At 37.8% G+C, this 22596-nt stretch overlaps 1 protein-coding gene across 5 annotated transcripts in view; it reads left to right on the forward strand.

The window, feature by feature from the left end:
• Positions 1 to 22596, forward strand: part of LRRC28 (leucine rich repeat containing 28) — a 130568-nt gene that overhangs the window by 107616 nt on the left and 356 nt on the right. For 4 of the 5 annotated variants that reach the window (XM_037000575.2, XM_037000580.2, XM_037000577.2 and 1 more), the window contains 2 exons: positions 853 to 1028; positions 2623 to 2782. In XM_037000575.2, coding sequence (XP_036856470.1) covers positions 853 to 1028; positions 2623 to 2782 — 336 coding nt within the window. Of the gene's footprint in view, positions 1 to 852; positions 1029 to 2622; positions 2823 to 22596 lie in introns of all 5 variants that reach the window. The other variant, XM_037000578.2, reaches the window with a different exon arrangement.

Genomic DNA, 22596 nt, shown 5'->3' on the forward strand with positions numbered 1-22596 from the left:
AGGTGCTCTGGAAACATTTTCTGGTGGGAGGAATAAGCAATGAAGGAACTTCTAATGAACAAATGATCCAAGGGCTTCTGCCTGCCAGTCCTGTGCCCTTCCCCTCATTGCCATTTCTAGCTGAGAATAGAGAGATTATCTCCTGTGTGTTGGAGGGCCAAGGTTTGTTGGCATGGTTTGTCATTAGAGAAGGAAAGCATTGAAACTTTTAGGTAACCTCGTGGTCTCAGACAGGTGGGGGCGTGGGATGAGGCTCGAAGGGTTTTGCAACCCTGCCGCCAAGGAGCAAGGACATCTCCACCTTCTGTGACGAGAGGATGCAGGGAATCCATGACTTGGCTTATTCAAGAGGTTTGCCAAGAATATTTTCCCCACAAGTTTATGGAAGGATCCAATAAAGTTATCTTCTACCATTAAAAATCTGTTTGCTTGGTTGGGATTTTTCCCACACAAAAAGTCTGTTAAACCAAGGTACCATAACTTAACAGAGTACTTGTTTTTCCTTTTAATTTTGAAAATTTCAGTGAACATCAGTTTAGAAAGGGTAATAAAATGAGGTTAAGTAGAGTTTACAAAGCAAATTGTGTAGAAGGAAAGTTCCTTCAAAGTGTGTTCTTACTGAAAGTAATTGGACCTCAGCAATGATTTAGCTGAGTTCCAGCTGATGAGTTTAGATTTCTGTGCCAGGTTTTATTAAGGAACCCAGAATAGCATGTGTTCACTTTGAAAAGAATTCTGGCAGTTCAGCAGTGTCTTAAAATTTTTAATGTATATTTTGATTAACACGTGTTACTGGCATGTGTATTTGCTTCCCTTTTGCTAATACTCCTGTGAATGCATGTCTTTCTGCAGCTGTGGTGCTCCCATTCCAGTTCCCGAGGCGACGCCGCTTTCCTTTTCATCAGGGCAACTAACCGTTTTCCTCCCTGCTGAGGTGAAGGCCGTGGGGACCGAGAGTGATCACGTCCTGCCTCTGCAAGAGCTGGCCATGAGGAGGCTGCATCACGCCTATCACCGTTTTCTAAAGGGTACTTGGGACTTTTCTTTGTTCTGCCTTTTATTTAGTGAACTTAGAAATCATGTTTTATGTTGCCTATCTTCGTGTTCTTTTATGTGTGTGGTAAAATATCTATAACGTCAAATTTACCATTGTAACTATTTTTAAGTGTTCAGTTCAGTGGCATTGAATACATTCACATTTTTGTACAATGGGATTTTTTTAATAAGAAAAAAAGTTTTATTTTATCATCATTGATCCCTTCAGCAACACCTGTAGACACAGGCAAGCATTCACTAAAATATGGTCTTTGGTCACAAAGGACGGAAATTCAAAACAAGTTGAATTACATGGTTTAAAAGAAGGATGTTGTGTTTGGGAATGCATATTTGGTGGAAGTGAGAAGGCTGGCAGAGGCACTTTCTTCAGTAGAAAAAAATTCCCAAAGATCTTTTGTCCTTAAAACAAAGTTGGGTACCTCTTCCAGCAGAGCAGGTTTTTGCTTTGCTCACGTCTGAGAAATGTATATACCTAAAGGGAAAAAGATATCGGGTGCCTTTGGCAGTCCTGTTAGCACAGCATGCCAACTCTTGGTTTGAAAGAATTTGGCAGTGTGTAGATTTCATAGGTATTGTGGAATGGATATCTGAGATGCTTTAAGAAAGCACTAGGCAATATTGAAAAAAAAAATTTCTAGTGTTTTTAAAACTGCTAAGTGCTTTGTCTTCACCTAAAAAAAAGAAAAAGGTCCGTAGAAAAACATTGAACATTAACCTTCCAGGAATGTCTAGTATGGAGTTGTTTTTTTAAACTAAACAGAAAATGATAATTATTCACCTACGAGTAAATTACATCTCCTAAATCATTATTGAAAAGTCTAGACAGATATAAAAGATAACATTGTTTGTTTTCCTTCTCAAAGATTAGTCAGTGATTTTTAGGTTTCACCTCATTATGACCATCTCCCTCTCTCTACTGGATGTTTACCATCAATAAGAACCCAGCATACATTTGTGCTCAAGATGGCCTGGGCCACTGGGATGTTTGATTTGTGTAGCTCAGAGTAAGCAGGCAAGGAGTCACCCTGTTTTTATTAATGACAGCTCATGGGAGTGAGACAAAGAAAAGCTTTGTTTCATTATTTTTCATTTTCTGATTTCTTTGTTTCCCCTTTTAATTCCTTTCCATAAATATAATTTACCTGATTGCTACTAAATGCCCCGTTGATTTAGGAAGAACTTAATGAAAGTCAGTTTCAGTCTTCATTCCCAGTCCTTTTTAAATTCTGTCTCTTAAAGAAGTTTACAAACCCTGTTTAAGCAAATCAGTGCCTTTTTTATTTTGTTCTTAAAGAGTACTTGGTCTTATTCTTTCCTTTACCTCAGGACAGCTTCTGATTGCTCTAAAATAATAGATTTAGGTTTTCTCTTAGTGTCAAAAATGTAGGAAACATCTTTCATTTCCAAATAATGTTTTGTTATTATTCAGTGCCTATCAGATAATGGAATTTTCAACATACAGTACTTTTAACTGAACTGACTTGGTAAAAAAGAGAAATACTATAAGAAACCCAGTTTAAGGAAATCTGATTTTTTATTTGTGCATGATTTTGTCTTATGTTCCAGATTTGAACTTTCTGTCTCCAGTGTCATTACCCAGAAGTCTCCTGGAGCTGCTGCACTTCCCCCTGGGGCACTGTCACCGCTGTAGTGAGCCCATGTTTACAATCGTCTACCCCAAGCTCTTTCCCTTGAGAGGGACACCGATGGCAGGGCTGCACCAGGGGTAATCATGCCTAAGTGGGCACCAGGGCTTATATACCTGGGTAAGGGGTGGGAGTGTGGGGAGTGGGGGGCATGCATGGAGTATTGTTACGTCAGCAGCTTTAAGGGGCATGGAGTACTTCCTGAGTACAGCTAAATGAAACAGATGCACGTTTGCAGCATCACAAGAAAACTAGACTTCCCTTTATTTCTGTTTTGGTCGTATACAGAACAATTTCACTGTATATATTATTTAGAGAAGCTTAGTCGTTGTATCGTTGTAGGAGTGTTTTCCTGCTAGTCCCCTATTCACAATAGTCTTTAGGCAACAAGGAATGTAAGAACAAAGTACTTGTTATATAATGGAACCAGCCCAGCCCGTCTATTTATTTGGCATTGCTAACTGGAAGTGTGTGGCTGAACAGTGTGTGTGTGTGTGTGTGTGTGTGTGTGTGTGTGTCTGTCTTGAATTTCTAATCCTTCCTTCCAAATGGCATTCTCCTGCCATTCTCTGTGTCTTGGCACAGTGCCTCAAATTTGCTAAGAATGTTCACTAAATAAAAACCCCCATACTGGTAGTTCAAATAAAGAATACCAGATTATTAAAAATAGGACATCAAATGAAAAATCCCCCATAAGCACAACCTTAACTTACAGACTTTCTACATTTAGGATTTTCTAAGTTTGCTTTTCTCAAACTTAAAAAGTGCTGTAGTACCTCACTTATCCATCAAATGTGGTATTTAAGGTTAGTAAATTTTCCAGATAACTTGTTACCCCTATTCTATGCCAAGAAGCATTTACTTTATAATCATCTTTACAGAATGAGAGCAGGTGTGGGCAGGGTGCTGCACCTCTCTGAGCCTTGCAGTGGGGTAGAGCTGCCTGCTGGGCAGGGCCATCTGAGCACTAGCAGATGATGCAGGCAAACACCTGGCACATAGCAGGGTCCGGCAAATGGTAGTTACCTTCTCCATCTTTCTTTCACTCCCTCCCAAAACCGCGCTTATCTTGTTCTCACCCTGAAGAATCCTATTTTGTTATACTTTCAGTTCCTGTTTCAACTTGCTGTATTTTTAGTTTCCTGCTTTACTGTGCCTGCTTTACAGATGCCCTCCTCCAAACCTTTCTAATTTGCTCCTGATCTTAGGTGGTCAGCTCACCGAATTTAGTTGAACTCCACTTAAACTGGAGTTAAATTACCGAGTCCATGTCTGAGTTATTAGAACATGAATAAAATTAACAAATGAAAAGGACACCTTTATGAGGAGCAGTAACTCAGAGCAGTCAAGCCCACAAGCTGTGGTTCTGAGTCCTCCAATGGGAAACCTTGGGAAAATTACTTAATATCTCTGAGCTCAATCTTTCCTCAATAAAATGAGCATAATAGTAATAGCTACGTAGTAAGGCCATTGTGAGGATTAAGTGAGATCATTCATGTAGAGTCCAGGATGGTGCCTGGCATGTAATAAATAATAAATAAATAATAGATATTATCTATTTTTATAGCTCAGAGACTTTTAAAATTTCTTTTTGTGTGTATATTTTTAGCAAATGATCTTCACATTACTAAGATAAAATCATAGGAAATCCTAACTAAGTCATTAAACTAGAGTAAATCCCTTACACATTGTTATTGTATGATTTCCTATAGAAGACATTTTCTTACTGAAAATACGAAAGTGAAAAATTCGGTATGGCCCGGAGGCTGTGTTAGTAGCTGACAAAATTCTCAATACCTGTTCAAAAAGATAAAGTTTCTTTTGACCATGGTAATTAATTTGTGAAAATAAGGTAGATCCTTAAATGAGTCATTTTTGTGTTATCTTTATATGAAATTTGGGGGACTTATTCAGTATTTGCATATTCCACTTACTGCTATTTATTTCTATGCTATAACCTAGAAATTATTCCGTGTGAATAATCTGATATTGTTTCAGAACATAAATGTAATAGTATTAGTATAATAAAATGTATATATCAAGGACACAGGGCGTGGCTGTGTCCTTTTGCTGAAGAAAGCCAGGAATACCTATGTTTATAGCAATGATATGCCAGCGAGACATAAACATGGCTTTCCGCAGCGAGTTAATGGTAGGGTTTGCAACTGAGAGTGTGTGGCTTTCATTTGGTCCCCAGATTTTGCTCCTTCCCATGTTGCTATGGAGATTGAATTAAAAGCATTAACTTCAGTTTCTCTCATGATCTTTGAAATACTTTCTCTTGTAACCAAAAACCAAATACTTGAATCTCAGGAGTTTATTGCTAAGAATAAAATCAATATTTTTAATATCATAAATGTAAAACATCTTGGTAATATTATTTTTAAGTTTTGTAATATATTCAATTTGCATTGTTTGTCTTAAAGTAATATGTTGTATCAGCCAATATCCAAATTAATGTGGACATCTGGCATTATTTTAAAGGAACATATTGAATATTCTTCCAAAATACCAAGTCCCATACATGTGTTAGTTCCAACCCAATTTTAATACAGAGTGAAGTAAAGAGAAATTACAGCACTTTGAATAAGCAATAAATACCCAAACCTTCAAATATCTATAGCAGAGAAGCATGGCAAGAATATTCATGGATTTTGATACAGGCATAACAAACTTTCATTCTCAAACCTTATTGTTCATTTATTAAATGGAGAACATCAACTTAGAGGATTATTTATTAGCATGACAACATGTGTTTGGCTTTTCCCACGCATGTCTGATTCTCGCAAATTCTGTATTTCCTAATAGCAAATCAGGCTACCCAAGGTTTTCCCAGAGGTATTGTATTCATTTGCTAGGGATGGTGCAACAAAATACCGCAAAACTGGATGACAGAAATGTATTGTCTCAGAGCTCTGAAGGCTGGAGGTCTGAAATCAAAACGTTGGCAGGATTGGTTCCTTCTGAGGACCGTGAAGGGAAGGGCCCTCTCTCTGCAGGCCCCTCTTTGTCTTATAGATGCCATCTTCTCCCTTCATCTCGTCGCATCGTCTTCCCTCTGTGTATGTCTGTCTCTGTGTACAAGTTTACCCTTTTTATAAGGACACCGGTGACTCTACATTCAGGCCCACCCTAATGACCGCATCCTAACTTAACTAAGTAATATCTGCAGTGGTCCTCTTTCCACACAAGGTCATTGTGTGACTCTGCTCAGGCAGCCGTAACAAATTGCCATCTACTGAGTGGCATAAACAATTTTCTTTTCTCAGTGCTGAAGGCTGGAGTCTGCCACCAGAGAGCAAATGGTCAGGCAGTGGTGAGGGCTCTCTTTCTGGTTTGAAGATGGCCACTTTTCTGCTGCCCCACTGATGGCAGAGGGAGCACGAGCACATGCACACGTGCTCTCTGGTGTCCATATAAGGGCACTCGTCCCATCATGAGGGCCCCATCCTCCTGACCTCACCCAACCCTCATTGTCTCCCAAAGGCTCTGCTTCCTAATACCATCATGTTGGAGGCTGGAACTTCAACATCTGACTTTATGGGGGACACAGTTCAGTCTATAGCAATCACATTCTGAGGTACTGGGAGGTTGGAACTTCAACATATGCATTTGGGGGGTGCAATTAAACCCATAACAGTCTACTCTCTGATACCAAAAATTCATATCCTCCCACATGCAAAATAAATTCACTTCATCCAAACCCTCAATATCTTAACCCATTCTAGCATCAACTCTTAAGTTCAAAATCTCATCTTAAATGTCATCTAAATCAGGTATGTGTAAAACTCGGATAAACTCATCCTGGGGCAGAATTTTTCTCTAGTTGTGAACCTGTAAAACCATACAGGTTATCTGCTTCACATATGTAACAGTGGGACAGATACAGGATAGACATTCCCATTGTAAAAGGGAAGAAAGAAAGAGATCATGAGTTCCAAACAAGTCCAAAACTATTAGATTTTAATGCATGAGGGTAACCGTCTTTGGCTAGATGCTCTGTCCTTTGGGCTGACCAGGGTGGTGGCCCCTCAGCCCTGGGTGGGGCTTTGCCCTGTAAAACCAAGAAGTTGCCCCACTTCTGAAATTAAGGAGGTGGATCCACCCTTGGGGTCATTCTCCTTTTCCTGATAGCTCTCTTGCCCTTTTCCTGCCTGTAGAATCCCAGAAGTCTGGCAGCCTTTCTTCATTCTGTCCCATCTCTGTCTGACAGATGTCAGTCCAAGTTGTTGGCATTTATGCTGAAATGGTTGATTGGATCCATAAGACACAGCCCAGTTTCTTTACAAACGGTTGTCCAGCCACACCCTTGGTGTTCTCTCCAGAGCATGCTTTCTCATTGTTTACAATATGGATAAGCTGAAAATTTCCTAATCTTCAAGTACTGGTTCCTTTTTGCCTAACAGTTCTCTCAGTTTACCCTCCTCTCACCTTTTACTGTAAACAGCAAGGAGAAACCAGGCCATGCCCTCAACACTTGGCTTAGAAGTCTCCTCAGCTAAATACCCAAGTTCCACCTTCCATCCAGCAGAACACAGTTCAGTCAGGTCCTCTGTGCTTTATAACTAGGGTCACCTTTCCTCCAGTTTCCAGTAACACGTTCCTCTTTTTTGTCTGATACCACACCAGAAACACCTTTAACATACTTTCAGCAACGTTCTGTTCACGACAATATATGTATGCTCTAGGACAATGGAAGCTTTTTATAGCTCTCCTCTTTCCTTGGTGAGCTCTCTCCAGATACCCTTTGGTGTCTGTATTTGTACCAAATCTCTTCAAGGCAATCTGGGCTTTTTCTGCCATATTCGTTAGAACTCTAGTCTGTACCCATCACCCAACTCCAAAGCCATTTCTAGATTTGTAAGCATTTGTTGCTGCAGCATCTCACATCGCAGAAGCCAAATCTGTAGTAGATAGTGTTCTCCAAGGAAATAGAACTTGTATCTATATCTATAAATATAGACGGAGATTGATTTTTAAGGAAGAGCTCATGCAATTGTGGGAGCTGGCAAGGTCAAACCCGTAAGTCAGACTGGCAAGCTGGAAACTCAGAAAAGTTGATGTTGCATTTGCAGTCTTGAGTCCCAGTTCTGCAGAGCAGCAACCTGGGAAGCCAAGCAGGGCTTCTATGTTGCTGTCTTAAGGAAAAGTCCTTCTGCTTTTTGCTCTTAAGGCCTTCAACTGGCTGGATGTGGTCCACTCACATTATGGAGAGTAATCTTCTTAACTCAAAGGCCACTGATTGAAACGTTAGTCTTATCTAAAAAAATACCTTCACAGCAACATTTAGACTGGTACTTGAGCCAAACAGCTGGGCACCATAGCCTAGCCAAGTTGACTCATAAAATTAACCATCACGGACAGTCAAAAGGTCTCACTTCACACACCAGGGCATTTTGAGACGGGAACTGCAAATGGCCCCAGCTCCCAGTGGTTCTTCCCATATTGCTGGGCTAAGTTCAGCCATAACATGTACTACAGTGTACACTCAGGTGTTAGTGTGATGACATGCCTGCTTTTGGGCTGGAATCAGGAGATTCAGCTGCGAAGCTGAGCTGTTACTTCTCTGAATAGTGTAAGGTTGGTACTATTATTAGAGTGTCACACGCCTCAGCACTTCCGTGTGGGTCAGCCTAGTATATTCCACATTTTCTAGGGTGATAGGGAGGGGAAAACTGAGGCACAGTCTCATAGCAGAGCGGGAATTTGAACCCTAGCATCTGGCTCCAGACAGGTGTTTTAGACACTATGTTGCAATTAGCTACTAAGTGGATCACTATATAGCATGAAGAAATTTTGAAGTGGTACCCATAAATACAAAATGAAAGCTCTAATATTCTGAACAAGATACTTTTGAAGTAAGTATGTGTGTGTATGTACACACACGTGCATTTATATATATGTGTGCACTGAGAAGTCCAGCCCGATGTAGATCCATCTAAGTATGGTGATCTTGGGAAGGAGAAATGTGGGGTTATACGGTAGGTAGTAGGGTGGGACTTTAATTTTCAAAATTTATATACTGTTAAATCATTTGAATATCTTAAGTGAGGATGTATTTTTATAAATACACAAAACAGTATTTAATAAACTATATCTAGTGAGATTTTTTTAAATCCTTTGCTTAAAACAATACAGGTAAAAAAAAAGAAAAGACTGTTGAAACAAAATTTTTAAGATATAGTTAAAAATGTTTTCAAACAGGTTGGATAGTGTGATCCAGTATTTGTCAATTGTGTGAATGTGTGTGTGTGTGTGTGTGTATTTATTTTTTTAATTTTAGAAAAAGTCTTGAAAGCTCAGACACCAAAGTAACAGTGGTTTCCTTTGAGTAGTATTGAATTTTTATAACAAACTCGTATTATTTTAGAAATTTAAAATATGTTTAATTACTAAAGCAATAGGCCAGTGGTCTACTTATTTTTATTTGGGTGCTGAAGACATCTATTCATTCATTCCCACAAAGTAAAAATTAGAAAATACAATTTTGTAAAAGGAAAATATATCAAATGAAAGTACTGCCACTAGAAATGACTGTTAATATTTTAGGTTAAAGTAGATTATCTCTTAATTGACTTCTAATTGAGGAACTGTTGAATCAGACTATTAGTGCCCCCTATTTCTTTTTTCTTTTTTTAATTGTGATAAGAACATTTAACATGAGATCTACCTTCTCAACAAACTTTTAAGTACACAGTACAATATTTACTAACTGTCAGCACTATATAATACAGCAGCTCTTTAGAACATTTTCATCTTGCACAACCAAAGCTGTACCACTGAACAACTCCTGTTTCTCTCTCTCCCCAGCCCCAGTCAACTACTATTCTCATCTCTGCTTCTGTGAGTTTAAGTATGTTAGCTGTCTCATATAAGTGGAATCATGCAATATTTGTCTTTCTATGACTGGCTTATTTCACTTAGCATAATATCTTCTAGATTCACCCATGTTGCTACAGACGGCAGGATATCCTTTTCTAAGGCTGAATAATACTCCATTATAGGTATATACCACTTTTCTTTATCCCATCATCCATCAAGATGACAGGATCACAACAGAGGTTGTTCCCATATTTTGGATATTGTGAATAATGCTGCAGTGAACATGGGAGTGTAGGTATTTCATTAATATCTGATTTCATTTCTTTTGGATATATACTCAGAGGTGGGATTGTGGATCATATGATAGTTCATTTTAATTTTTTGAGGAACCACTATATTATTTGTCATAGCAGCTGTGCCATTTTACATTCCTACCAACAGTATACAGGGACTCCAATTGTCTACATCCTTTTTATCTGTATGTTGGTCTGTTTTTAAAATAGCCATCCTAACAGTTGTGAGGTGCTGTCTCATTGTGGTTTTGATTTTCATTTCCTTGATCATTAGTGATATGAGAACCCTTTCATATACCTGTTGGCCATTTGTATGTCTTTGGAGGAATGTTTGTTTAAGTCCTTTGCCCATTTTTTTTTAATTGGATTATTTGTTTTTTGCTATTGAGTTACAGGAGTTCCTTATGTATTTTAGGTATTAACCCATTATCAAATATAGGCTTTACAAATACTTTCTCCCATTCCGTACGTTACCTTTTCCTTTTGTTGTTTCCTTTGCTGTGCAGAAGCTTTTTAGTTTGATGTAGTCCCACTTGACTATTTTTGCTTTCATTGCTTCTGTTTCGGTGTCACATCCAAGAAAGTATTGTCAAGAAGCTTTTCCCTGTTTTCTTCTAGGAGTTTTATAGTGTCAGATCTTATATCTAAGATTTTAAATCATTTGGAGTTGATTTTTTGTGTATTGTGTAGGATAAGTATCCAATTTCATTTTTTTGCCTATCCAGTTTTCCCTGTGCTTTTTGAGAAGATACTGTTCTTTTCCCATTGTGTATTCTTGGCTTCCTTGTGGAAAACCAGTTGACTGTATTTTGGGTCTATTTCTAGGCTCTGTATTCTCTTACATTGACCTATATATCTATGCCAATACCATATTCTTTTCATTACTGTAGCTTTGTAATATTTTTTGAAATCAGGAAGTGTAATATCTACAGCTTTGTTCTTCTTTCTCAAGTTGTGTTTGGATATTTGGGATCTTCTAAAATTCTGATGAATTTTAGGATTTTTTTTTCTATTTCTGTAAAAAAAAAAAAAAAGATGCCAATGGAGTTCCAATAGCTCAGAAGAACTCATCCATTCATTTATTAATTTGTCCAGTCAGTCAGCAATATGCAGTGACCATCTACTCCAAGCAGGGCACTGTGATAGGTGATGACATTTGGCTTCTGTCGGCCACTTTCAGGCTCAGATGTGGAGCTTGGCTCTTTCAGGAGTTCTTGGTTTTTTAGGCCAAAGTGAGAAGCCTAGATGTCTGGGTTACTGTTGTGCCTTGGAAGGGAAACCGTTTGCTAGAGGCCTTCAGAACTGTCATTGTCCAATGGCTTCCCTCTGTCTTTTAGAATGGCTTAGTGCCCCCTTTCCTACTCACTGGTAATTTATTTTTTAATAATCTCTTCTATCTGATTCATATAGGATTAAATCACTTAGGAAATGTTTGACATTTCCTTACCCTTGCTTTTTGTGGGTATTATTTTCTTCTTTGAAACCAATTAACATCAATAATACTGACATTATTTGCTTATTTGAGTTTGGGATTTTTTTTTTTATTTCAGCAGAAGCCTATTCATTGGCACCCTCCTAAGGTGACTTAGAATAACTTTGCACAGATAAAATGTTCTTCAGCAAATTTAAGTAAATTGTTCTTAACTGTTCACTCAGCAATTATGTATTGACTGTTTGCTACATACTAAACTCTGTACTAGGTACTGGGGAGTCGGCTATGACCAATCCATGCGAAACTTTTTCCCATACATATCTCACTTCTAAAGTTCTAGGGCATAGGCCAATCAAGAAGAAAAGAAAGTATGTTATATTTAAGCCTCTGGTTCTGCCACTATTAACAGAAGTGTAACAAGCAGATACACTATGTGATAAGGTGATTCTCCCATAAGTTAATATACACAGACTTGGGATTTCATCTGATCAACTCTAATAAATACTATTTTTTTTCTGGCTTGAATTTCTGTATGAGTCAAGGATGTGCATTTTGTTTCTAATCAAGAAACAACATTTGCAAAGAAAATACCATATTTCTTATGATTTTCGTGGTCTCCAGTATGTGCCAAGAGCATTGTGAATTGTTTGTGTTTTAAGAATAGTGGTTATTTCTGTATTTTAAAACTAAGCTAAAATGCTCTTTCTTCTGCCTTGCCTCTAAATATGCTCAGATTCTAAAGCAACAAATGTCATGTCTGATATTCTTTGTAGATTCAGCAGCATCTCTTTCCCAACTGTGTAGTTTATTGCTTAGCTCCAAATTTCTCCCCTAAAACACCGTTATCTCTGGTGCCACCGTGCTGGAAGTTTAAAGGATCTAAGCAACACAAATCCATTCTTCAGGCAGTAGACTTATTGGTATTCTTGTAACACTTAGATCATTAATACAACCAGCAGACAGAAATGTTATTAGATGAGTCTCCTAAAAGTAAATAGGTACACAGACTTGGGATTTCTTTGTAGCATAAATATGATACCTCCAGGTTACCCACCCTCCCCCCTTGAGCATCATAAGGAGTTAATGATCCAGTGGGCATTATGTTTAGTGAGTAAAAGTCCTACATCCAGTGGAGTTGGATTCTTTTGCTTAGAATCTTAAGGGTTTTTTTCTATTTTTTTAAAGGTATCATTGATATACAATCTTATGAAGGTTTAACATGAGCAACATTGTGGTTATAACATTCACCCGTATTATCAAGTCCCCCCCACAATACTCCATTGCAGTCACTGTCCATCAATATAGTAAGATGCTATAGAGTCACTACTTGTCTTCTCCCTGCTGTATACTGCCTTCCCCATGACCCCCCTACATTATGTGTGCTGATCATAATGCCCTTTAATCCCCTTCTCCCTCCCTCCCCACCCACCTTCCCTTTGGTAACGGCTAGTCTCTTCTTGGAGTCTGTGAGTCTGCTGCTGTTTTTTTAGAACTTTTATTTTTAAAAATTCAGTGGTTATGGTATGAAGTGTGTCCCTTTTTTGAAAGATTTTCAGTTCACATAATTATCAGTAAAAGACAACAACAAAAAGAGTTTAGTTTAGTTAGCTGATCTTCAAAAATGCCCCTGCCAATTAAGATCATCTTTTATCTGAGTTTTATTTCAATCGTGATTTATACAAATGCATACACTCTGGTATAGCAAATTAACCAACTTCAATTTTTTTAAATTAAGGTAATACAAAGTACCTACTAACTTAAAACTTACATAATTTCCTGAGTTAAGAAAATCTCAAAAGTTATGTTTGCCTTTTCATTTTCTTTCAAGTGTATTTTGCAAAGCAGAAGGTTTTAGTTTTGATCAAGTCAAATTTATCCATTTTAACTTTATCATCAATTTTTTTGGTATCTTAATAAGTCTTTACCTCCTCAAAGGTCATGAGGATGTCCTGTATTCCAGCCCACTGATCTGTATCTCTCAGTCAATCCCAAACTCTCTTGATAACCGTGGTTACATAGTAGGCCTGAATACCAGGTAAAGTGATACTTCCACTTGATTCTCCTTCAAGATTGTTTTCAGGATTTCAAAGACCTCTGCTGTCCATATAACTCCTAGAATAAACTTAGCTTTGTCTCCAAAATACCTTGGGCTAGACTTTGATATGAATTGTACTCAGTCAATTTGGAGAGAACTGACATATTTGCTATGTTGAGTTTTCCAGTATATGAACATAGTGTCTCTTCATTTATTTAGATATTCTTTTACTGCTTTCATCAGCATTTAACAATTTTCAGCATAAAGGTCCTTAAATGTTTTGTTTAATTTATACCCAAGTATTTAACTTTCTTTGCATGATTATAAATATTTTAAAGTTTAATTTCCATGTGTTCATTGTTAGAATATGGATATGTGATTGATTTTTATTTTGATCTTATGAGCTTGCAACCTTGCTGAACTTGCTTTAGAGTCTAGGAGCATTTTTTTCTAGCTACCTTGGCATTTTCTATGTAGACAGTCATGTCATGCCACCTGAAAATAGGAATAATTTTATTTCTCCCCTTCCAATCTGTATGCCTTTTTTTTTTTTTTTTTTTTTTTTTGCCTAATACACTGATTAGAACTTCCAGTACTGTGTTGACTAGGGTAGTGAAAGTGGACTTCACTATAAAGTATTATGTTAGCAATAGGATTTTTTGTAGATTCCATTTATTCATTGCGAGATTCCCTGTATTTCTAGATAGCTGAGAGCTTTTATTATGAATGGATGTTGTATTTTGTCAAGTGCTTTCTCTGATCCCACTGATACACAATTTTTCTTTTTTCTGTGTTAGCCTGTTGATGTAGTAGATGACACTGATTTTCGAATATTGAACTATACACAGAACAACTCCCACTTGATCATGATCTTTTTATACAGATTCTTTTTATACAGTTCTATATTCAATTTGTTAATACTATGTTGGGGATTTTGTGTCTGTGTTCATGAGAGAGACTAGTAGTAGTTTTCTGGTTTTGTACTCTATCTGGCTGTAGGGTCAGAGTAATACTGGCCTCATAAATGAGTTGGGAAGTGTCCCTCTTCTTTTTTTCTGAAAGAGATTGCGTAAAAATTCCTTTCAGTTCTTTTTTAAAGGTTTAATAGAATTCTCCTGTGAAAACTTCTGGATATGGAAATTTCTTTTCTTTTTTTAATTACAAAGTCAATTTATTTAATAGTTGTAGAACTATTCAGGTTGAGGATTTCATCTAGGTTGACTGTTGGTATTGGTACCTTGTGGTTTTTAAGGAATTCATCTACTTCTCAGTTCACAAATTTATGAGCATGAACCTGTTCATAGTATTCCCTCATATATTTTTAAGGTGACAGGGTATGTAGTGATACTACCTTTTTTGTTTCTTACATTAATTTGTGTCTTCTCTCTCTTTATCATTCTGTCTTGCTAAAGATTCATCAGTTGTATTGATCATAATCCTAATTGAGTTTTCAATTTCATTGGTTTCTCTTCTTCATTCTTCCTTCTGCTTGCTGTGGGTTTATTTTGCTCCTTGTTTTTTGTTTGTTTCTGCTTTTCGGTTTTTTAGATTATTGATTTAAGACATTTTCCCTTTTCTTACAAAAGCACTTAGTGTTATAAATTTCTTGCTCAATGTTGCTTTACTATGTCTCAGTATTTTTGATATGTTGTATTTTCATTCAGTTCAGTGTTTTTATATCCCTTGAGCCTGCCTCTTCAACCCATGAGAAAGTAGTTATTTGACCCATGAAAGTCAAAAGAAGCCAAAGAAAATGAAAGATCTGTGTTGTTTAGTTTCCACATTTGGAGATTTTCCTGTTGTTTTTCTGTTACTGATTTCTAGTTTGATTCCAATATAAACAGAGAACATGCTTATGATTTTTACTTGCTTTAGACTTAAATTGCCCTTCATTCTCTAACTTCCTGGTAGAAGCTTGGATTATTCATTTTAGAGCTTTTTTCTTTTCTAATACATGTGGTTAATGCTATAAATTTCCCATTAGTACTGCTTTTCCTGCACCCCAAATTTTTTGGTCAATTTTGCTTTCTTTTCATTCACTTCCAAATATTTTAATTTCTCTGGAGATCTGTTCCTTCACCTATGTGTTATTAAGAATTTAATTGTTTGATTTCCATATTTGAGGGTATGTTTCTATTACTGATTTCTAGTTTAATTCCACTATGGTTTCAGAAAAAAAAAGTTCATTTCTCTTCCTTTAAATATTTTATAGTATGAATTTCTGTCACAGAATGTGGTCTGTCTTGGTGAATATCACCTATGAGCTTGAGAATAATGTGTATTTTTCTATTATTGGATGAATTATGTATAAATGTCAACTAGGTCCAATGGATTAATGATGTTAAGTTCAGCTGTATTCTTTCTGATTTTCTGCTTTCTGGGTCTCGCAATACTTAAAGAGGAGTGTTGAAATCTACAACTCCAAGAGTGGATTTGTCTGTTTCTCCTTGCAGTTCTGTCAGTTTTTGCCTCATGTGTTTTGACACTCTTTGTATGTTAATGCGCATTTCACACTGTTACATCCTCTTGGGATACTTGACCCCTTTATCGTTTTGAATCGCCCTCCTTTTGACTGATGATTTTCCTTATCCCCAAGTCCGCTTTATCTGACACAGCTGTTCCATCTTTCTGTTGGTTAGTGTTCACATGGTGTATCTTTCCCCATTCCTTTACTTTTAATTTATCTGGATCTTTACGTTTAAAGTGTTTTCTTGTATACAGCATATACTTGGGTCTTGTTTTTTTCTTCCACTCAGACAATCTCTGTCTTTTAATTGGTATATTTAGACTATTCACATTTAAAGTGATTATTGAGTTAGTTGAATTAATATGTACTGTGTTTGTAATTTTTCTATTTTTTCTATTTGTTCTTTGCTTCATTTCTTCCCTCTATTTCTGCCTTCTCTGGATTTAATTAAACATCTTACGTGATTCTATTTTATCTCCTTTCTTAGCATACCAAATATACTTCTTTTTTAAAAATTTATAGTGGTTACCTTAGAGTTTACAATATACATTTTTAAACTAAGTCCAGCTTCAAATGACACTATGCTGCTCTGTGTGTAGTACAGTTACCTTGTAACAGAATATTTCCAGTTCCCACCTCCCATCCCTTATGACATTCATTTTACTATCCATCTGTTATAATCATACAGTACATTGTTACCCTTATTTTGAACAGATAATATTTTATACCTATTAAAAATTATAAAAAATTAAAGATTTTATTTCACCTTTATTTATTCTTCTCCAGCAACCTTCCTATTTGTCTTTAGATCTGAATTTCTGACCTAATATCCTTTTCTTTCTTCCTGAAGTACTCCTTTCAACCTTCCTTGCAAGGCAAATTTGCTGGCAGTGAATGCCCTCAGTTCTGTTTGTCTGAGAAAGTCTTTACACTCCTTTATTTTTTAAGTATAATTTTACTGGATATAGAAATCTAGGTTGTGATTTTTTTTTTTGAAGACACTAAATATTTCACTCCACTCTTCCTGCTTGTGTGGTTTCCAAGAAGAAGTCAACTGTAATTCTTATACTTGTTTCTCTATAGGTAAGGTTTTTTTCTCTCTGGCTTTTATCAAGATTTCCTTCTTTTTTTGTTTTTCTCCAGTCTGAATATGATATGCCTGTGTGGGGGGTTTTTTTTTATATTCATTCTATGTGTTGTTAAGCTTCTGAATCTGTCATTAGTTTTGTAAAGTTCTTGACCAATATTACTTGAAAATATTTCTGCTTCTTTCCCTCTTCTTCTCCTGTATCCTAGTTATGCACATGTTGCATCTTTAGAAATTGTCCCACAGATCTTGTATTTGTTTCTATTTTTATAAATTCCCAGTCTGATAATTCCAACATCTGTGTCATATCTGAGTCTTGTCCAGAGGTTTTCTCTGTCTCTTCAGCGTGTGCTTTTTCTTGCCTTTTCACATGCCTTTGTTTAAAGCCAGACATGTTGTATTGGGCATGTATTTAGTGTTTTAAGAACTGAGCTAGGCATTTAGTGTTAAATTTTATAAAGTTAATCTGGCTAGGAATCGGGCTGTGTTTAGTATTTTCTGTATCTGTAGGTACCAAAGGCTTCAAATACAAATTACTGTCCTTGTTTTATTCTCCTTGCTTGACTTTGGGCTTCCTTATAGACTCCTCAGAGAGTCTGCATCTTGCAGCTGTTTTATCTATAATCAACTGTTCTTATGCTGGAGCCCATTTACTTACTCTGGTAGTAGGTATGAGGGAAAGAAGTGTTCTGAAGTTTTATGATTATTCCTTAGTATTTTAGTGGGCCTGTATTTCTGGGCTGGGACCTTTCACAAGTCTTTCACATATCATACAGCTTGCTTTCCCCCCCTTTGATGAATGGGCAGGCTAGAAGGGGCTGGAGTGGGAAGATTGCCCTTTGCCAGCTGGGATAAGACTCTCGTAAACTCTTCCCTTGAAGATCCTTTGTTATGAAAGATGCTGGACATGTTACACACTAACTGCTGTCTCCCTCTTCCTGACAGAGCTGCAAGGGGATCTTTTTTGGGTTTTCACCATGACATCCTATAGGGTTTCTGTAGGTAAAACCCAGGAATGTGTGGGGGGTCACCCTAAGATTATAGCCCCAGGAGTATCTCACTCTCAGGCTAGTCCACATTCAGTCTACAACTGTTGAAGCATCTCTAGGTAAGCAAATCTCAGCTGTGAATCTCCAGATTCACCTGTCTCTCCAGATTTTGAGGTTGAAGTTTACTCTACAACCTCATTTCTCTGGTGGGTGAAAGAGAAGTTGTTGATTTTCAATTTGTTCAGCTTATTCTTGTTATAAGAACAAGAATGATGACTTTTAGACTCCATATATGTCAGAAATGAAATCACATGTGTCCTCTGTACAGTTTCAGTTCTTTCACATTTGTTGAGGTTTATTTGATGACCTAGGATATAGTCCATCCTGGTGAATGTTCTGTGGGCATTTGTGGGGAAAAACATGTATTATGCTCTCGTTGGGTGGAGTGTTCTGTTAGGTTCTTTGGTCTATTGAGTTGTTCAGTTCTATGCTTTTGCTGATTTTCTGTCTTGTACTGTTAGTTGCTGAGAGTGGGATGTTGAAGTCCCCACACTAATTGTGATTTTGTCTATCCTTTCAGCACTGTTATTTTTTAACAGTTTTATTGATGTGACCCATGTATCATATAATGCACCCATTTAAAATATATAATTCAGTAGTTTTTACTATATTCACAGATATGTGCAACCATCACCACAATTTTAGAACATTTTTCTTACTATAAAGAAATGTTGTACCCTTTAGTTAACATCTCACTATTCCCTTATACCCAGCCCTAACTATTTACTTACTTTTCATCTCTAGATCTCTTTGACCCAGTCCATTGGCAAGGGAAGTCAGGCTTTACTTGAGGGGTTGGGTTGGGTTGGTTTGGTTTGGTTTGGTTTGGTTTGGTCTGTGCCTGTTGGTGGTCCCAGGTTGGAGGCTTCTGCAACATCCTCTCTAAGGTATATGGGAGTCAATAAGGAAACCTAAGGTCGCTGTGCTGCTTCTCAGGTCCCAAGATCTCTAGGCTGTCCACCTTCATTCTATCTCTCACAGTCTTCCAATCTTGTTTGTTGTGTTATGTACAGGATGTTTTAATCTTAAGAGGAAGGACCTGGGAGGAATGGGCTATTCCATATTGGCACAACTGAAAATTTCCACTCAAATATATTTTGCCTCCAAAATCCAAAGGGTCCCACAAGTGTGTATCTGTTTCTTCATAGGGAACAGTTCTGGATATAAATCTTCTTTCCCATTTGAAATTTTATCCATTCAGCAGACATCTGAACTTTTGAAGGATTTCTCTCTCACCTCTAGTAGGTATTTGTTAAATGAAGTGTCAGGTATGCTTGCTACTTCCAGTTGGAATTTGCCTGACTAATGCATTTCTAATGTCTTGGTGAAGGGAATGTCTTCCTGACCCTCCCAGAGGATATCAGGAGGTGGCTGAGCAGGTTGCACTACAGTGGATTCACTTCAAAGTTCCCATGTCTCTAATGCACTGGGAGTTCTGGCATTTCTCATTGGCAGTAGGTCTCTACTGAGTCAAGACTTCTATTAACTATTACAGGTGCTTGGGCTAACACACTAAATTGTGAGGCCTCTGTGAAGCACCCTTGTTGGCCTGATCCAACCTTAGATTTATTCTTGCTGGCTAATGTACTTAGAATCTATTTCCATGCTTGCTGTCCAGGTTCCTGCTCAAATAAAACTTAGCAAGCTCCTACATCTTTATGTACATTACCTTTCCCCAGAGCAGGCCTTGCAATTAATATCTCAATTTTACTTTCTTTATGGCCCTAGAGGCAGTGAATATTGTTGTTGTGGGTTCTGAAGAAAATAAACATTTCCTTTTGAAGTAACCACCCCAGATGAAGTCAGAAAAATATTTTTATGCAAGGGAATGCTAGTTTTCTTAGAAGGTAAGAAGGGCTATTTCAGATGTGAAGAAATATTTAGAGATATTAGAGGTTCAAGGTTCTTAGCTTTGTGTCTGCACGAGGGTCTGGTCTCGTGTCAAGTTCCCACCCCTTCCCAACCAGCGCCTTTATCTTAGCATAAGAGATTTTACATAAATCTACCTCTACCTGCCATGTGACTCTGAACCTGTATATTCAGGCCTCAGGCTTCATAAAATAAGAATTCCTTTAAGGCCACCATTGAAATGTTTCTGATCCTCTACCTCTGGGGTGAGAGTTCAAGGCATTAAGCTTCTTTTGGCAGGGGGGAGATCTCTTCAGCAGTCAGAGAGGCCATTTCACTCCAGTTCTTTAATTTACAATGATGCCATAGCAAAAATCAAGTGCCACAGCACACTTGATCTCCCACTCCTTTCCCTCTATTGGCAATCTGTTTAAGTGATACTTTGAGTAATCATATGCCACAGCATACTACAGATTAACAGTGTCCCATTTTTTCCTAGCAAGGAAGGAAACCATTCATACATTTCCTAGCAAGGAAGGAAACCATTCAAACCAACCCAAGCCCAGAATTCCACTTTGATGGACTATCACCATAGGCCCCTCCTTGTAATATATACTAAATCAGTTAGGGTACTGGCTGGAAAACACACATAAGCTGGGGTTTTGAAGAGAAATTAATGGCAAGGAACTATTTATAAAAAGTTTAGGCAGGATTCAGAGCACCCATAAGGATGATAAAAACATTTGGGAACTTAGAACAGTAGGAAGATTTGCCATCCTTAATCCTGAAGCCTGAGGGACAAAGGGAGACTTGGAGGCTGCTGAGAACGGAGCTGTCAAAGGAGGCCCGACAAACAGGAGCTCTGGTCTAGAGAAGCAGTAAAGATGGAGTGGAATAGAACTACTATTCAACCTTTCCATAAAAGCAGTGAGAAATCTGGCAAATACTATCTGAGTCAATTTTTTCAGAACTCTGGAAATTAACGAAAGGCTTACAGCAATCTGGAGTGCCTTTATCCCAGAAAAGTGGCTGAACCTCAGTAAGAACAGAGAACTTTGTAATTAACTCATCACAGTTCTGTCTTCTAGTCTTAACCAAGAATCTGCCATCACAGTTAAAACCAGCAGCTTGGACAGGGAATGAAGGGAGTTGAGTTTTTTCAAAGGCCTGTTTGCATAGCACTGTCATTTGTCCTGTTGGGAAGTTTGCTGAAAGACCTCATTTGCAAACTTGTCTTTATTGGGCCCTGGTCAGAGCTCACCAATGCAAAAAGCTTCTTCTCTGAGGGTGTCAAAACTTGTCAAAACATTTATAAGCAATTGCTTAACTTCACAGCTACATGAGATAGTGGGTAACTGCTGGGGCAAACAATAGAATGACCATAAGGCTGAAAAGGAAATTGCAGAAATGAGGTCTCCATAGGCGCTTTGAAAGGCACTAACATATTCCTGGGAGTCTGTAAGGGCACGTCACAGGTATGTGAGCATGCTCAGAAAAGGCCCGAGAAGTCCCTGCTGGTTGATTCTGAGGCTCTATAGAAACAGGAAGTGAAGGCTAAGGCAGAGTTGTCAACTGCCTGGTGAAGTGTTAAAAAGTGTTGCTGGAGCCCAGTGAGTCATACAGGAGAGGCCTCAGCCCAGGGAAGCTTTATCCTCCATCAGCCAAACCTAGCTGGAAGCCAGTTGGTAAGGGAATCCAGGATTGGTCCAGAAATCTAAGACAAGAAAACCCATAGAGGTAGGGCTAGCTCTTGCCTTGAAAGCATTTAACAAGATGAGATGGTAGCAAAGTTTGTTTTGAAAGATTGTTGGAGCCAGGGAAATAGAATCAAAGCCCACAGAGAAACAAAATGATCAATGGTTGCCAGAGAATTGGGGGGACCTGGGGGCAGGATTGGCTGCAAATGGACACAAGGAAATTTTGGGGATAAGGGAAATATTTTGTATCTTGATTGTAGCATTAGTTAGACACTCATATTTTTCAAAACTCAACTGTACACTTCAAATGGGTGAATTTTATTGTATGTTTGTATATTAATATACCTCAATTAATTAGACTTTAATAAAAGGAGAAACATTCAGCCTTTCTCTCTTCCTGCTTTTCACCCTCCTGCTGTGCCTCCCACTAGCCTGATCCAGTCACGAGCCAACAATCAAAAGGCTTTGGTGGTAGGGACTGTAGAGGTCACCTCCTGGGCTACAGAGAAAGACAGAGACTAGATTAAGGGGTGGAGAAATAGAAAACAGTTGGCACAGGGAGTCTTGTGAAAACAACAGTAAATTATTCTTTCCTCACCAGAGGAAAGCACTTCTGGTGGGAAAACAAGGCATCTAACAGCTGGAGCTGTCCAGAGCGGGTCAGAGGGCTTGTGACTCACTGTGGAAAGGTGCCAAACGGGAATTTGAGATGGGATTCCAATGCCATGTGGGAAGGAGACCCTCAAACTAAATTATTAAGATTCTGAAAGTACCTCTACAGGCAGTCTGTGTGAATGCTTTTGTAGGATAAATTCCTTAAAATTACATTTTTTTAAGCTCTTTGATATATATATGTGTGGTAGCTTAATTGATAAAGTTTCCTGTTACATAATTTTATAATATATTTCAAATTTTATCATTGCATGTTTGGTTCTAGTAGGCAGAATTCAGACCATAATGTTAAAAAGGCTTATTTTTCCTTAGCTAACGTAGACATACTATGTCATCTGAAAACTGCTAATAAAACAAGCCTACACGTACCTCAACCTGATTCCAGTGCTCGATTCTAAAAGATTTACATTTCTGTTGCGTACTTTGTTGACCATGTCTAATCCTTTATTTTAACAAAGAATAAGACTGTCTAATGAAAAGAATCCTGAAACT

The sequence above is a fragment of the Manis javanica genome, chromosome 18 (genome assembly GCF_040802235.1).
Source record: "Manis javanica isolate MJ-LG chromosome 18, MJ_LKY, whole genome shotgun sequence".
Taxonomy (NCBI): Eukaryota; Metazoa; Chordata; class Mammalia; order Pholidota; family Manidae; genus Manis; species Manis javanica.